General features: G+C 37.8%; 1 protein-coding gene across 12 annotated transcripts in view; it reads left to right on the forward strand.

Annotated features, from left to right (window-relative positions):
* ARB2A (ARB2 cotranscriptional regulator A) overlaps window positions 1-17,583 on the forward strand; it is a 414,663-nt gene that overhangs the window by 92,569 nt on the left and 304,511 nt on the right. For all 12 annotated transcript variants that reach the window (XM_004420367.3, XM_014797235.2, XM_087430043.1 and 9 more), the window contains one exon: window positions 17,156-17,221. In XM_004420367.3, the coding sequence (XP_004420424.1) occupies window positions 17,156-17,221 (66 nt within the window). The remainder of the gene's footprint in view (window positions 1-17,155; window positions 17,222-17,583) is intronic.

Here is a 17,583-nt window from a genome sequence, read left to right on the forward strand (position 1 = left end):
GTTTTTGTGAAGATTAAAGGAGTGGCTATTTATTAAAGGAACTTATGTCAGTATGAGTGCTATGCATATGTTTGCTATTGTTATTATTGTTTATTCAAAAATTATTTGATTGCCATTACATGAGCTGGGCCTTAGACATTCAGCCCAATACAAATATACATAGTTGCTCCTTTTACAAAAGCTTTAAGTCTCATGACAAAGAAATATCTTGGAAAAGACATTATTAATAATGCAAGTGTTTTGAAGGAGAAATGCAAGGTTCTTGTCTGTCTTGAGGATGGGGCCCAGGCAAGGAAGATGTTAAAGCTAAATAAGCAAAGAATGGGACCAGCATTCCAATTAAAGCAACATCGTTTGCAAAAGCTCTGAGGTGAAAAGCTTGATACATCTGAGAATTTAAAAGAAAGTCTGTGTGGCTACACAATACAGAGAATGAGGAAAGAGTAGTGTAGGATGAAACTTGAAAAGTAGGCAAGGATCAGATCTGGTAGGGCCTTGCTGGGTTTAAGATTGGGGCGTTATCCTTATAGCCTGGGAAGCTATTAGGTTTGCATTTTTAAAGGAGTAATATGTCAGCTAACAGGAGATATGATCTGAAGGATGATCTGTTATATTAGGTGTAGCAGAAGGAGGCTACAGAAGCAATCCAAGGAAAAGATAATAACCTGTTGATGGACTAGACTGGTGATAGTAGAGACGGGGAGATATGGAGATCTGCCAGCGTTGTCTTGAGGGACTTCATGATTGATTTTAAAGAGACGATGAAGGAGAAGGAGTCAAGACATTTAGGCTTCTGGCTTGAGTAGTTAGGTGGATGATAGGGCTGTTTATGGAGTCATTGAACACAATGGAGGAGGAGTAGGTTTGGGACTTGTATAGATGAATTCAGTTTGAACATATTGAGTTTGAGATGCCTGTGAAATCACTACTAGGAATTAGTTATCAGTAGTTAGTTGGATACATTTACAAGTCTGTTGCTCTTGTAAGCTATTTAAGAATCTAGTTATTGGAAAGAATGGGTGGCTTAGAATAAGCAGGACTCTTCTTTAGAGCAGGTAAAAGGAAAATGTGAGAGCAAGTGATCTGAAGCTGATCTAAATGAAGGACAGCTGGGGATACAGGCTAGCACTCCAGGGAATCCTAATAGGAAGTTGGAGGAATGAATTTTATTTCAAAGATATGCTGAAAAAGCAGATACTTCAAAAGATTTTTTTAAAAGTTTAGAATGTACCCACCGAGAATGAAGTATAAAAGGTTTTAAGGGGAAAAATAGGGATGAGAGGTAGATAATTTTAGTGAAATTTAAGATGTAGTTCTGGCTTAAGAGGATATGCACCTGGGGTAAATGTGCTTTAGCCTAATTAGACAACTCATTGCCATTCATATCGTAGTCTCTGTAATGTAAAGATGCTAGAGGAGCCCTTTTCGGTTTAGCCAAACTGATATTACTGAATAATATTAAACTTTAATTATTAAGAAATTTTATGTCTTTTTCTTCCTCCTTCTTTCCTTCTGTCCCTCCTTTCCTCTCTCTCTCCCTCCTTCTCCCCTGTTCTCCCTCCCTCCATCCCTTCCTAGGAGGGAGCTAGGATGGATTGCTGAGTTTAGAGTAATAGGACGTTAAGAGAGAAAGGTGTTGTTCTTTTTTTTAAATAGAGGTGGATCTTTGTTGTAAATGATTCTAAGTCCCAAGGTAATAATTTTGTGTACATTTAATTTGCATAGGATTTAATAAACAATGCTTACGGTTATATATGTTTCTCTTAGTGAATTTTTTTTTTATTTGGTGAGAAAGATTAGCCCTGAGCTAACATCTGTTGCCCGTCGTCTCTTTTTTGCTGAGGAAGATTGGCCCTGGGCTAACATCCGTGTTCATCTTCCTCTCCTTTATATGTGGGACGCCTGCCACAGCATGGCTTGATGAGCAGTGCATAGGTCCATGCCTGGGATCCTAACTCGCGCACCCTGGGGTGCTGAAGCAGAGTGCACAAACTTAACTGCTATGCCACCAGGCCGGCCCCTAGTGAATACTTTTGAGAAGCATTAAATATTTTAAAAATTGATTGATTAAACTATGGTACATCTATACAGGGGAATACTATGCCTAGTAAAAAAGAATAAAGAAGGTCTCTATTACTGAAAGGGTAGATCACCAGGATAAATTTTTAGATGATGAAGAAACGATCTATTTAGTCTAAGAAAGACAAGATAATAAGAATACATTGTACAACACCGTGTGTGTAGTATGCTGTCTTTTTTAAGAAAGAGAGGGAAATAATACATTTTTCTTTGCTTATATTGGCACTCAGAAATATTGGAAAGATGCCTAAGAGGGGCCGGCCAGGTGACGCAAGCGGTTAAGTGCGCGCGCTCCACTGCGGTGGCCCGGGGTTTACCGGTTCGGATCCCAGGCGCGCACCGACGCACCGCTTGGCAAGCCATGCTGTGGCGGCGTCCCATATAAAGTGGAGGAAGATGGGCATGGATGTTAGCCCAGGGCCAGTCTTCCTCAGCAAAAAAGAGGAGGATTGGCAGATGTTAGCACAGGGCTGATCTTCCTCACACACACACAAAAAATAATAAAAAGGTGCTAAAAAAAAAAAAAGATTGCTGAGAACTAAATAGTAAAATTACCTATAGGGGGCAGAGTGAGGGGGAACACAATGGAGGAGGACAGGAGTGGGAGTGAGACTTCTCAATGTATATTGTGTTGTATTGTTTTCATTTTTAAATCTTGTGGGTTTATTTCCAATACAGAAATTAATGTTGGAAATATTGTTTTTCTTTTAAATGTATTATAGTTCTTATAAACTGAAATGCCACATGTTTGCAAACACTACCAATTATTTTTCATTCATTCATTGTTCATGTATTGTGCATCTACAGTGTGGTTGATACTACAGTAAAGTAGGATATAATTCTTGTTTGTAAGGTGGAGAATGTAGATAATCCTGATGGAATGCTAAATGTCATAAGAAAGGCACAGTCATTGGTAGAATCAGTGAAAACTTCAGGTAGGAGGTAGCACTGGAATTGAGTTTTGGGGAAGTGGAAAAAAGTGGGGGGGAGGTAAGAGAATTTTAGGTGGGGCATGAACATAAGCACAAACATAACAAACTATAGGACTTACTCCAGTGAGTCCTTGATTTTGACAAGCAATAATGGTGAAAATTATCCCCAAGTATAGTTGTGGTTTTATCGTAACATTTCAAGAAATTAAAATGTTTTGATGAAAGTAAATTGTTGTTACCCTATTTGTCATCTCCCACATTTCCAGTGAAACACTTGTGGAAATAGATGCAGTGTCAGTAGCACCAGAACTAGGAATATGAACAATGTGGGAAATTTTAAAGTAATGTTTTGTGTTGATATAATTTCACACTTACAAAAAATGTTGCATGGTTAAAAGGAACCACATAAATTATATATTACTTATATAATTTTTTTCTGAACCCTTTGAGAGTAAGTTGGAAACATTATGCCCTTTTACCACTAATACATTGGTGTATATTTCCGAAGAGCAAGAATGGTCTCTTTCATAACTACAGTACAATTTTCGGACTCAGGAAATTTTATATTGTATCATTCTACAAGCCATGTTTAAATTTTGCTGATTGTCACATAGAGTACTTAATAGCTGATAATTCCTCAAGTCCAAGATCAAATCCAGGTTCACACATTGCATTTAGTTGTCGTGTCTCTTTATTCTCCTTTAATCTGGAACCATTCGTTAGCCTTTCTTTCTCTTTCTTGACATTGACATTTTTTGAGGAGTAAAAGACATTTGTATGGTGTTGGGAAAACTGGACAGCCACATGCAAAAGAATGAAAGTGGACCATCTGCTATCACCATTCACAAAAATTAACTCAAAATGGATCAAAGACCTGAAGGTGAGACTTGAAACTATAAAACTCATAGAAGAAAATATAGGCATACACTATTTGACATTGCTTATAAAGGAATCTTTTCAGATGCCATGCCTAGTCAGACTAGGGAAACTAAAGAAAAAATAAACAAGTGGGACTTCATCAGACTAAAGAGCTTCTACAAGACAAACGAAACCAGGATCAAAATGAATAGACAACCCACCAGCTGAGAGAAAATATTTGCAAAACATATACCTGACAAGGGGTTAGTCTCCATAATATATAAAGAACTCACAAAACTGAACAACAAAAAAACAACTGGATCAAAAAATGGGCAGAGGAAATGAATAGACACTTCTCCAAAGAAGATATACAGATGGCCAATAGGCATATGAAAAGGTGTTCAACATCACTAATCATCAGGGAAATGCAAATCAAAACAACATTAAGATGTCACCTCATGCTCGTTAGAATGGCTATAATCACCAAGACAAAAAGCAACAAATGTTGGAGAGGATGTGGAGAAACGGGAACCCTCATACACAGCTGGTGGGAATGCAAACTGGTGCAGCCTCTATGGAAAACGGTATGGAGATTCCTCAAAAAATTAAAAATAGAAATACCCTATGATCCAGCTGTCCCACTACTGGGAATCTATCCAACGAACCTGAAATCAGCAATCGAAAGAGGCTTATGTACACCTATGTTCATTGCAGCATTATTCACTATAGCCAAGAAGTGGAAGCAACCCAAGTATCCCTCGATTGATGATTGGATCAAGAAAATGTGGTGTATATATATATCTATATAATGTAATACTACTCAGCCATAAAAAAAGACAAAATTGTCCCATTTGCAACAACATGGAGGGACCTGGAGGGTATTATGTTAAGGGAAATAAGCCAGAAAGAGAAAGACAAACATCTCATGATTTCACTCATATGTGGAATATAAACCATCACATGGTCAGAAAGAACTGTATTGTGGTTACGGGGTGGGGGGGCGGGCAAAAGGGGTGGGGGGTGGGCACAAGGGGTGAAGGGAGACATGTATATGGTGATTGACAAACAAAAACGTACAGCAAAAATTTCACAATGTTATAAACTATTAAGACAATTAAAAGAAAAAAAACACATTTGTAGAATGGCTCTCAGTTTGAGTTTGTCATATGTATTCTCATAATTAGATTCAGTTGTGTGTTTTTGGCAAAGGTACCTTAGGTATGATCTTTTGTCCTCAATGCATGTTATCAAGAATAATACATGATTTTGGTTTGCTTCAATATTGGTGATGTCTGCCAGATTATACCATAAAGTTACTATTATTTTTCTCTTTGTAATTAATAAGTAATTTGAGGGAAGATACTTGAGACTGTTTTCTTCATGAAATTCTCACCTATTTTTAGCATCCACTGATGATTTTCTAACTCCTCATTTCTTCTATATGTATTAGTTGGCATTCTACTCTAGGAAAGAGCTTTCTTTCCTCTTTCGTTTTTACTTTATTCATTTGTTTATATCATTATGGACTCATGGATTCTCATTTTAGTCAATGGGCTGTATAATCCATTGCTGTCGTTATTTTGATGCCTAAATTATCCCAGATTTGGCCAGAGGGATTCTCATCAAGCAGGTTTTTGTGTTTTTTTAACATTTATTCATCACTCTTTAAGTATTTTCTTATTTTTTGGTGCAAAAAAATTTTTTTTCAGACTTATCTTGCACTTTCTATGCTCTAGGCCCTGAATCAGCCTTTTCTCCTAGGATCCTTGGTTCCTTCTAATGGAGAATGGCATATAAAACCTAAACCCTGGGGCTGGCCTGGTGGCATAGTGGTTGGGTTCGTGTGCTCCGCTTCGGCGGCCTGTGGTTTACGGGTTCGGATCCTGGGCGCAGACCTACACACCGCTCATCAAGCCATGCTGTGGCAGTGTCCCCTACACAAAATGGAGGAAAATGGGCACAGATGTTAGCTCAGGGCCAATCTTCCTCACCAAAAAACAAAAAAAACCCCTCTAAGCTCCTGAATCAGCCCTTTCTCCAATGAGCTCTGGTTACTTTTATTGGAAATTTTTTTATATATGTATACCTATATACATAGACATACTCACATAGACACTAAGATCTGTGCATTGGTGGTGGTGTCATTGGTTCTAGGCCCTCGGTAAATGTGGGTGTGTATCTGTGTGTACACATGCATATATATTCATAGTTTTTACTCTTTATAGATAGGTAAGTATGGAAATAAATAAGATATAGATGTATATATGTATGTGTGTGTACATAAGTGTGTATAAACTCATGTAGATATACACTCATATCCATCTTCTCTCTATACAGGGAGATATACATATATATAATAGTAAAAAATAGAAGTGCATGCTGATACCAACTCAAGAAATTTTTAATTAATCAAAGCTCAAAATGAAGCCCTGAAGCAGAATAATGAGACCTTACAGTAGAGAAAAACCACAAGAGATTTCTTTCTACTAAGCTCCTACTGCATTCCCCACTATCACAACCTGAAAACTGAAGAGAAATGACATTTTTTTGAGGTGAACAAGATTCTCCTACCCTCTTCTTCGGCCAGTACATGAAACTGTTGCTGAATTACCACTCCTAGCAATGTAAAGTGACTGGGTGATGTTTTGTATCTCTGTCTGGAGATGTAAAGTTAGCCATTAGGAAGAAGTTGAGACTGGAAGGGCTGTAGGAGAGGTGTACTCTGGGGATTGTAGTATTTCAATCAATGTTTCAGACAATAAAAGTACTACAGATGCTCAGATTATCCAGTAGTGAAATTCATCCCTCCTATTTAGGTGAGCTAGCTTTGGAATCAGACATGCTGGATTTTAGCTACAGTCTATTTGCATGTAAACAATAAATAAAATATTGTAAAATGCCCCAAATTAGACTGTACCCTGTTCATATTAGCCACTCTTTCACCTTAAAATCTGAGAATGCCATGTATATTAAATATTATTATAGTAAATATTTTATTATTTAATATTAAATATTATATTGAATATTTTAGTCTTAAATTTATGGGATTGAGAAATCTCCAGAAAGAATTGGGAGGGTAAATGGATAGTTAGCTAAGTTACAGAGTTCTCTCTTAGACCTGTTTCTGCTAATTCATTTTCAATGAAAAATTAGAAAAAGTTAAAAACCAACAAAAACTTGTTGAGCACTTTATTCTGCTTGCTTTTGTTTGAAGTATAATCAAGTGCAAAAGATAGTCTTTATTCTCAAGGAATGTGCATGAAGTCGAGGAAATAAGATTAAAAGAGATACAATAAGCAGAAGAGTAAAAGCCGGTAAATAATTGTTTGTTGAATTGACTTCTGTTGACAGAGGAAGTCAGAGAAAAGCAAATATTTTAGGGAGGAGGCTTTATGAAGATGGTGTGCTTTAAGCTGGTTTTCTTTGGATGGGTATAATTGAAGAGCCAGAGGTACAGGAACCTTAGCTAATAGGAATAATATTTAGAGATCTTAAAATAAGTATCATTTTAAATGGTTAACAACTAAAAAAAGAAAAATAACATATAAAAAAGATTAGAACAGTATAAAATTATAAATATATATATAAATTAAGCTATAATAATTATAAATTTCCTCATTTTGTTTAAAAAATGAAAAATAATCTATAATATTAAATTTAATATGTAAATCTCATTTACTTATTAACTTTTAGTACTTGTAGAAATAGTACATTGTCCTGCTGGTGTAATCCTAAATCTGATGTTGAACCATAAACTGCTGAGCCCTGAAGGTAAAAATTACACTATGTGAATGTTCCTAACATCCTGCTCTGGGGATAAACATGTTCTAAATCAAGTCATTGCTCAGAGCTAAAATCTCCTACCAATTGCACTTTGTGTAGAGATGAAATGAGTAAGACTGGTTTCTTAAAATCCATGGAGTTTTTTTAACTTTTTGTTTTTCCTCAGTGTTTTAGTAGTCCTTCTCTGTTCCTTTCTCCTTCTATACAGAATTGATGGTCTCTTTAGTTTGACCTCTGTCTGAAAGCTCTACCCTTTAACTCCCTCCTCCCTCATTTTATGTTTTTGATATCATATCTAACCTCTTGTTTGTGCATTTGTATCCATTACCCTCTTATCATGGAAATAGATAATTTTTCCTATTTGTGGTCTTCTCTTTTCCCCTTAAATCAGTCCCTTTAACATTTCTTGTAGCACTGGTTTCTTGGTGACAAACTCCTTTAATTTTTGATTGTCTGGGAAATTTTTGATCTCTCCTTCCATTTTGAATGATAACCTTGCAGGGTAGAGTATTCTTGGCTGTAAGTTTTTTCCTTTCAGCACTTTAAATATATTGTGCCACTCTCTTCTAGCCTGTAACGTTTCTGCTGAGAAGTCAGCTGATAGCCTTATGGGGTTTCCTTTGTATGTAACTTGTCTTTCTGTTGCGGCTTTTAGGTTTCTCTCTTTATCTTTAATTTTGGACATTTTGATTATGATGTGTCTTGGTGTGGGCGTCTTTGGGTTTCTCTTTTTGGGGCTCTCTGTGTTTCCTGTACCTGGATGTCTGTTTTCTTCCTTAGGTTAGGAAAGTTTTCATCTATTATTTCCTGAAATAGATTCTCGGCCCCTTTGTCTCGCTCTTCTCCTTCCGGGACACGTATAACATGGATGTTAGTGCGCTTGATGTTGTCCCAGAGGTCCCTTAGACTGTCCTCACTCTTTTTAATTTTTTTCTGTTTTACCTGTTCAGCTTGGCTAATTTCTTCCAGTCTTTCGTCCAGTTGCAGATCCGTTCTTCTGTATCCTCTACTCTGCTTTTGAGTCCCTCTAGTGAATTTTTCATTTCCAGTATCATATTCTTCATTTCTGATGGGTTCTTTTTTATATCTTCCATTTCTTTGTTGACATTCTCACTGAGTTCATCTATTCTTACTCCCCAGATCAGTGAGCATCCTTAACACTCTTAGTTTGAACTCTCTGTTGGGTAGGTTGCTCATTTCTGTTTCACTTAGTTTCTTTTCTGGGGTTTTGTCCTGTTCCCTTACTTGGAATGTATTTCTTTGCCTCCTCATTTTGCCTCTTTCCCTGTGCTTGTGTCTACGTATTAGGTAGGTCAGCTACGTCTCCTGCTCTTGGATAGGTGACCTTATATAAGTGATGCCTTAGGAGGCCTGCAGTGTGCTTCCCTCACTTGCAATGTTCCAGGGGTGACCCCTATGTGGGCTACATGTGTCCTTCTGTTGTGGCCTGTTTGCTCTCCCTGTAGGTGCCCAGGGAGGCCGAATTATGCTCCTGGCCAGCTGTTGTAATGCTGAGCTGCTTGTAGTTGTTGTGGGCCCTTCAGTCTCTTTATCAGGTTTGGGGAGCCCCAGCACAGTTGGCTGCAAGTTCTAATACCTCATTTGTGTTGCAGTATTTCTTTTAAGTGAGTAGGCCCCCAGTGTGTAAGGTTTTTAGGCTCAGAGGCTTACAATTGCTATAAGCCTCCAGCCTTTAGGTCTCTTGTCAGCTCTCTGAGGATTGCAGCTGGGTGGGGCTGCCCTTAGGCTCGGGGGCACCCAGTTGTTTCAGGCTTTGGAAGGTGGGGCAAACCCCCTATGTGGGTCTTTGAGAAGCACAAGTCTTCTGCAGCTGACAAGCCCTGCTGCCCACAGGTCCACACACACAGTCAACACAGTCCTGCCCCGTGTGCGCGCCCCAACCTCCCGAAGCGGACCCAGTCTCTCCACAGCGGGAGCCCCATACACTCCACCACCGCCCCACACTCTCCACCCGCTCCTTGTGCACGCCCTGCCCCACTCAAGTCGGCTCAGTTGCCAGGCTGCAGAGAATCCAGTCACCAATCTCTGCAGGCCCCCAAGTTGCCTGAGGGCTTCTTGTTGGGTGGGGCTAGTCTCTAGGGTGGGCTGCCTGCCCTGGCTGAGCCGGATTAAATCCGTGCTCTAGTGGGTGGCGCAGACCCTGGGCTAGCAGGCCTCAGGGAGAACTCCAATGGCATCTGTGTCAGCACGCCCACACCAGGCCACAACAATGGCCGCCGCCAATGTCCCAGTCCCTGGAGAGGTCTCACCTCTCACTGAGATGCACTCAGGGCCTATCAGGTGAGTCTCTTTTCACCAAAGCACTGTGCATCTTTCTTTCTGGTGATTTTAGGTTGCTTTCTGAAACGAGTGAGTTTGCGCGTGGGCCCTTTAAGAGCCAGTTTTAATTTCTTTGTGAACCAGCTTTTCTGGGGGTACTCCCCAATGTTTTAGTAGCAGCAAAGTCAGATATTATGCCACTCGTCTCGATTGTGCGGGGTCCACAAAATGCCCACAGCGGGGGCGCTCCCGGGCTCAGGGCCCCACTCCTCCAGGGAGGGCTGCGTACCTGTGGGCGGCTCCCAGGTGGCTGTGAGGCACTGTGGCTTGTGAAGGCGGCGTTTTTCCTCTCCAGAAGGGAGTTTCTGCCTCTTCCACCTCAATTAGGATTGTCCGTTGTTGCAGGAGTTCCTCTAATCCAGTTTTTAGCTCTGTCTCAGGGATAATTTTTCCACGAGTAGTTGTAAATTGGCCGTGTCCACGGGAGGAGGTGAGTTCAGAGTCTGCCTACGCTGCCATCTTCTCACTGAATGTTCGCCATGGAGTTTTTTAAATGCTATTTTTATCAATAAGCAAAGTGGAACTGAGTAACAGAGAATGGATATCATCTTAATAAAGACTGTTAGAAGCAAAAGTCTGTCTCCAGGATATTATTAAACTTCCAAAATAGTAAAAGCTCATAATGTCAAACTTCGTTTACGTTTGTGATACATTTATAAGTTGTACTACCTATACTGACTGCTCCTGGCTTATTTGTGAAATCAGAGCTTCCTAAGCAAATGAATAATGTTAAAAGGAGTTGCTTAGGTAAAACTAAACTGTTTCCAACTGTTCTGTGAGTGTCTATGCAATGCAAACATATACATAATGATTTTAAGCAGAGGAGAACTGAGGGAAAACTGTCGCTTCACTGTACTAATTACAAATCATTTAATTTCATTCCATCAATTAGAACTAGATTTCTCCTAGGTAACAATTGATTAGCCTAATGCTCCTTAAAAGTTGTTCCTTTTTAAATGTATTATAGTTCATATTTTGCTAATTCAGGTAGGTAGTCTATTGAGTATATTTTCTTTGATTGCAGGAGGTATAGAATTTCTTAGATACAGTTAAATCTCTCAAAGTTTTTCTTTTAGTTCACTTCATCCACCCTTACACCCAAAATCAGGATACTCTTAGTTTTTAATTGTCCTCTCCAGGGATGGATGTAATTGAAGATTTATGGATGTTGATGCTTTATGTCTTGGGCTGAAGTTCTTAATTTCCTAATAGGCCCAATGTAGAAATTTTTATCTTAACATCATTAATAAAGTTATGAAATAAAAATTGTTATTATTGTGAGTAAATCAGGCAAAATTTAGTTTGTTACTAACAAGAGAATTTTCTTCAGAATAAGAAAGAAGCTTGACAATCTCATGGTAGAGTGAACTTTATACTTTTAATTAAAATTTGTATATTAATTCTCTTTCATCTATTCAGCCATATTTCTTGTCATATATTACATTTTATTTCTCAAATCCAGTCTCAAAAGGGTCTGAAGTACCATCTGAGAGGCTTCTTAGTTTCATTCCCTGCCTCGTTAAAGTATAATCTGCTAGAATAATCTCAGTGCTTTTGCAGGGGTAAAGGGTATCAGTGTTGGCTTCTTATTTAGTTAAGGAACAGAAGTAATGCTGAAATGAATGAGGTACACGATAAGCACACAGCAAGTGCTCAGTAAATGTCAAGAGTCAATTTATTGCAGGGCACACATACCCCTTCTTTTGGAAGCACTCCATTGAGAATTGGTTTTCATCCGACTTCATTTTCCTTCTTTATGTAGTCTATTTCTTTGATCACCCTTGTTCTCTTTGTTAAAATTTTCTTTAATTCCTGGGTGGAGAAACCTTGAGCTAGAAAAAGTCTCCTTAGAGAGCCTTATTCTGTTGGTAGCCAAGGGATCTATTTCATGAATATATAATCTCAAAATTACTTTCCCATCTCCTCCATTTTTGATTCATTTAATTTTATCTATATGGCTACTTCTTAGGAATCAAAAGAAATCCAGGAAAATTATCAGGTCTAGTAACTTTTTCTTTCCAGTGTTTTCTTTCAAATAACACTATACTGCTTCACAGGTAGTGATTCACAGAGTACCTTGGAACAGAGTATTGTCAGTTCTTCCCCTCCATAACTTATAACCTTGGTGTCATTCATTTTGCTTTTCTATAAGCTGTGATCACCAAATACATTGTTGCTGTTATTTTGAACAAACTGTTATCTGTTAGATCAATTAGGAATAATAAAAATAAAAAATTTTATTTTACCTTCATTTATTCCTTCTCTAACACTTTCTTTATGTACATCCAAATTTCTGACCTATATAATCTTCCTTCTCTCTGAATAATTTAACATTTCTTGCAAGGCAGATCTACTCATGAAAAATTCCCTCAATTTTTGTTTGTCTGAGGAAGTCTTTATTTCTTTCACTTTTGAAGGATAATTTCACTGGATTCAGAATTATAGATTGGTGGCATTTTTTTCTTTCAACACTTTGAATATTTCAATCCACTCTCTTCTTGCTTGCATGGTTTCTAAGAGAAGTCTGATATAATTCTTATCCTTTTCCCTCTGTAAGTAAAGTCGCCCACACCCCCCTACTCCCCCAAATACCCCCACATCCCCAGTCTGGCTTTTCTCCAGATTTTCTCTTTTTCTTTGGTTTTGTGCCAAATATGATATGGTTAGGTGTAGTTTTTGGTATTTGTCCTGCTTGAAGTTCTCTGTACTACCTGGATCTGTGGTTTTGTGTCTGTCACTAATTTTGGAAAATTCTTAGCCACTATTACTTCAAATAATTCCTCTCTTCCTTTCTCCTTCTTCTCCTGGTATTCCCATTATGTGTGTTAAACCTTTTGTAATTGTCCATAATGCTCAGATATTCTGTTGTAGTCTCTCATCTTTTTCTCTTTGCATTTCATTTTTGGAAGTGTCTGTTAATATATCTTGAAACTCTTTGATTCTTTCTTGGCCATGTCCAGTCTACTGATGAGCCCATCAAAGGCATTCTTCATTTTTGTTACAGTGTTTTTTAAAATTTTATTTATTTATTTATTTGTTGGTGAGGAAGATTGGCCCTGAGCTAACATCTGTTGCTAGTCTTCCTCTTTTTGCTTGAGGAAGATTGTCCCTGAGCTGATATCCATGCCACTCTTCCTCTATTTTGTATGTGGGTCGCCACCACAGCATGGCTTGATGAGTGGTGTTAGGTCCATGCCTGGGATCCAAACCTGCGAATCCTGGGCTGCTGAAGCGGAGCGTGTGAACTTAACCACTATGCCACCAGCTTGGCCCTTACACTGTTTTTCATCTAGCATTTTCTTCTGATTCTTTCTTAGATTTTCCATCTCTCTGCTTACGTTACGTATCTGTTCTTGTATATTGTCAACTTTTTTCAATAAATCCTTTAGTATATTAATCATAGTTGTTTTAAATTCCAAATCTGATAATTCCAAATTCTCTGCCATATCTGAGTCTGGTTCTGCTGCTTGATTTGTGACTTCAGACTCTTTTTGCCTTTTAGTGTACCTGGTAATTTTTTGTTGAGAGCCAGACATGATGTATTGAGTAAAGTGAACTTTGGTAGATGGGTCTTTAGTGTGAGGTTTCATGTTTATCTGGCTAGGAGTTAGGCTATGTTTACTATTTGCGCTAGTTCTGGTGTCCAAGGCTACAACTTCCTCTAATGTCTTTGTTTTTATCTCCCTTGTTGTCTTTGAGTTTTCCTAGAGACCTTAAAGATAGTGTGAGTCTTGCAGTTTGTTTAGCTGTATCTCTTGTTATTTTATAGGAGCCCTGTTGATGTGGTGGTAATGTTGGGGGGCAGGGGCAGGAAACATTCTACAGTCTATGATTAGGTCTCAGTCTTTGAGTGAGCCTAAGTTAGGCATTTTTCTTCCCTTATGTCAATTAGGCTCAGGTAAAATAGTTTCCCTTGCAGGCACGCTTTATTAAGGAGAACAGAATTGTGTAGTATTTCAAAATGGTTACCTTTCCCCTTCCTCTGTTAGAAGCAGGAGGGGATTTTTCTTTAGTTTTCACAGTGGGACCCTACTGGGGCTTATGGAGGTAAAACTCACAGAAGTTTGGGAGGATCCTGCTTTAAGGCTGTGCCCCCTCGTAATTTTTAATTCTTCAGCTAGTCCATACTGAGCTTCCAGAAACTAACCAGTTACAGTTGAAAGTGTTCCTACCCCAGTACTGGCTTCAGCCAACACTTCTGTGCCTTGGCCTTCCCTCCTTGAAAGCCCTAATTCTCTCCAGTTTTCAGGGCAGCAGTTTGCCCTCTGACCTCAATTCTCTGAGGGATCTAAGAAGAGTTGTTGATTTTCGGTTTGGTCAGCTTTGTGTGTGTGTGCGAGGATGGGAGTGTCCATTTCCAAGCTGTTTGTATTTCAGACCAGAAACCAGAAGTTCCTGTGTTTCTTATTAGAATGAAGATTTCCCCTTAGAGTGTGGATAGTCTCTAAAGCCTTTTCTTTTTCATGGATGAACTTCACTAGAAACATCATTTCCAGTGAATATTTGAACAAAGATTACATTTGGGCAGAGATACTTTTTCTATCTCCTTTTTGAAATTATCTTTTCATTTGTTGCTTTTTCTTAATGCAGGCTGCAATCCCATGCAAGCTGGAAGGCAGTAAATCCCTGGTGCTTTCTTTCTAAGCCTCAATTCAGCAATTAAAAAGATTTTTAAAAATCTGAGCCCTTATCTCCCTCAAAAGATGTAGACAGGATGAACAGTGAGGAGAATTTGTGTACTATTTTGAAGTACCTTCAATGTGCCAGCCACTATCCTGTGTGGATACAAGGAAAAGTAAAGGTAGGATACCCAAATCATAGTGTTCTGAGACTAGTCAGGTAACAGACAGGTAAATGATATCAAACTCATATATTAGATGATGATATTCAGTCATGTCCAGAGAAACATGGATGTGGGACATTTGGAGGGTTGGGATGAGGCAGAAAAATTTACCTGAAGCGGTTGACATGTGATCTGTCTCTTAGAGGATGACTAGTGCTGAGGAGAACATTCCAGGCAGAGAGAACTGCCTACAAGATAGATGGTTTAGTCTGTGGTTGCTTTTCCTCTGCAGTCAGGAATTGGAGAAAAAGGTAAATTGGGCAAGTTAGGCAGTGTTTCTCCAACTCTACTCGATGTATGGTTTTATTATTTGGTTTGATATATTGCAAAGTCCAAAACAGACAGTTGCCTTATAATATTTTTCAAAGCTAAATGTGAGCAGTTTTTGAATTGTTTGTACTGTCCTGTAGTATCAAAATTGATAATTAACTGTAATATTATATTTCATATTGACAAAAGGTATGAACTGCCAAAATAGTTTAATTTTTTTAATTCTCAAATTATGTCTCGTAAGTATTTGCAGAGTGGTAGAATTCATTTGGGTTTAGGTCTGATTGATTCTATTGTTGCTTTAAATGTAAGGATATTTTATGATTTCATAGATAATAAGAAATTTTGAGAAATGATAAGCCACTTATTTTAGCTAATTTCATTTAGTTAAGCCATTTCTCTTGAAGTGGCAGCCCATTGTATAACTTTATATATATATTTTAGTCTCATCCTCCATATTTTTAGTTTACCCTTTCAGGTCTACAGTACCTACCTTCTGGCAAAGGTATAATGAACATAATTTTGACTACTACATAAGATACAGGAATACTATTCCATTACTAACTAGCAGATTATTGCCTAGTTCTAGTGTAGTGTTGTACCTCTTGAAATTACCATTACCAGCCAAGATAAAGCTGTTGTAGCATACATCTGTTTCTAAATACTGTTTCTAAAATGAATGAATACGTATACATGGAAGAAAGAATTTTGGATTCCTTAAAGAAAGCAGGATAGAGAATCTATTTTAGATTATAGCATACAGCACCAAAGCAATTGACATCTTAATTTTCTAAAAAAATCATCTTCTGATTTTGTTTCATAAAATTTGACTTTTAATTACATTACTGCTAAAATTGTTCTCTGAGATATTGTGCATAGATGATTAAAGACATTTTTGGAGGGAGCTTAAAATGACCATTAAAGCCTATTAAATCATTGCTTTTACTCCAGATGTCTCTTTCTTCACTTTCTTTTCTTTCCTTAATAGAAATAGTGTATTAGTTTTCTATTGCTGCTATAACAAATTACCATAAATTTAGTGGCTTAAAGCAACACAAATATATTATCTTACAATCCTGTAGGTCAGAAGTGTGCTATGAATGTCACTAGACCAAAATTAGGGTGTGGACAGTCTGTGTTCCTTTCTAGGATCTCTAGGGGGAGAATTTGTTTACTGCTTATTTGAGTTGTTGGCAGAATTCAGTTCCTTGCAAGTGTAGGACTGAGGTCTTGTTTTCTTACTGGCTGTAAACTGAGGGTTATCCCACCTTTTAGAGGCCACCATACTTCTTGGCTTTTTGTCTCTCCTTCCATCTTCAAAGCCAGCAATGGCCAGTCGAGGCCTTCTCACTTTGCATCTTTCTGAGACAGTGTTCTTCTGTAATCGTCCATTTTTAAGAATTTATATGATTAGATCGGGCCCACTCAGGTAATCCAGGGTAATCTCCCTATCTCGGGTTCTTAACCTCAATCATATCCACAAAGTTCCTTTTACCATGTGACGTGACGTATTAACAGGTTCCGGGAGTTAGGATGTAGACATCTTTGGGGAGCCATGTTTCTGCCTACCACACAAACAGTAGTACTAACTGGTGCCTAACTTTGCTGGATGAGTTTTCCTTTTCTGTTTAGAATACCTCTGACCTTTCCCTGCTTGATTCAGTGAATACAAAAGAGGTGTTAGGATTCAGAGCCACGATAGTACTATATTAGATATAATGCCTATAGAAATTATAGGGAAACAGATTCTAGAAACACTGAAGAAAAAAAATATGCTTTCGGAGTATCGCTTTGAAAAACAAAGTCTTGGCATATTACTGTGAGTTTATATTAACTGACCCTAATCCTTAGTATTAATTAAAGTCCATAGTTATTCATACAGCAGCAGGAAGTAAACCATTTCAGATAATCAGTAAAGAGTCTCTTAATTTAGTATTAAAACATTCCAAGATAAGAGAAATACTCATTCAAAGCAATAACTTACAATAATTTATGTGAATTTTGATAATGGGTGACATTGCATCTTAATGTGTTATTTCTTTTTACCTAGATCATCACGAAGTATGTATATGAGCTCCTGGAAAAAGACTGTAATTTGAAAAAAATCTCTATTCCAGTAAGTCCAATTTTAAAAAATGTTTACTTATACTTTCAAATGAAATAGTTTTCAATTCAGAAGAAAACTTTTTAGTTTAACTGTGATAAGTTTAAATGTTAAGGTCCTAATGTGTTGATATTGATAAAGATAATATTAAGTGCCTGTCAGTATACCTCATCTCATTGTGCACAATAGTTCTTAAAAAGTAATACTCTTCAGCATAAAGGAAAGTAATACTGATTTCCAATCTTTTTTGAAAATGATGTTGCAATTGAAAGGACTACTCCTTCCTCTACCCTTTCTCATTTCATTTGGATGATTTATTTTTACTTATTTGAAGTAAGCCAGTGTACTTTTTTTGCACTAGACATTCACCATCT

Source organism: Ceratotherium simum, chromosome 4, assembly GCF_057802395.1.
Source record: "Ceratotherium simum simum isolate JZ-2026a chromosome 4, ASM5780239v1, whole genome shotgun sequence".
NCBI classification, from domain to species: Eukaryota; Metazoa; Chordata; class Mammalia; order Perissodactyla; family Rhinocerotidae; genus Ceratotherium; species Ceratotherium simum.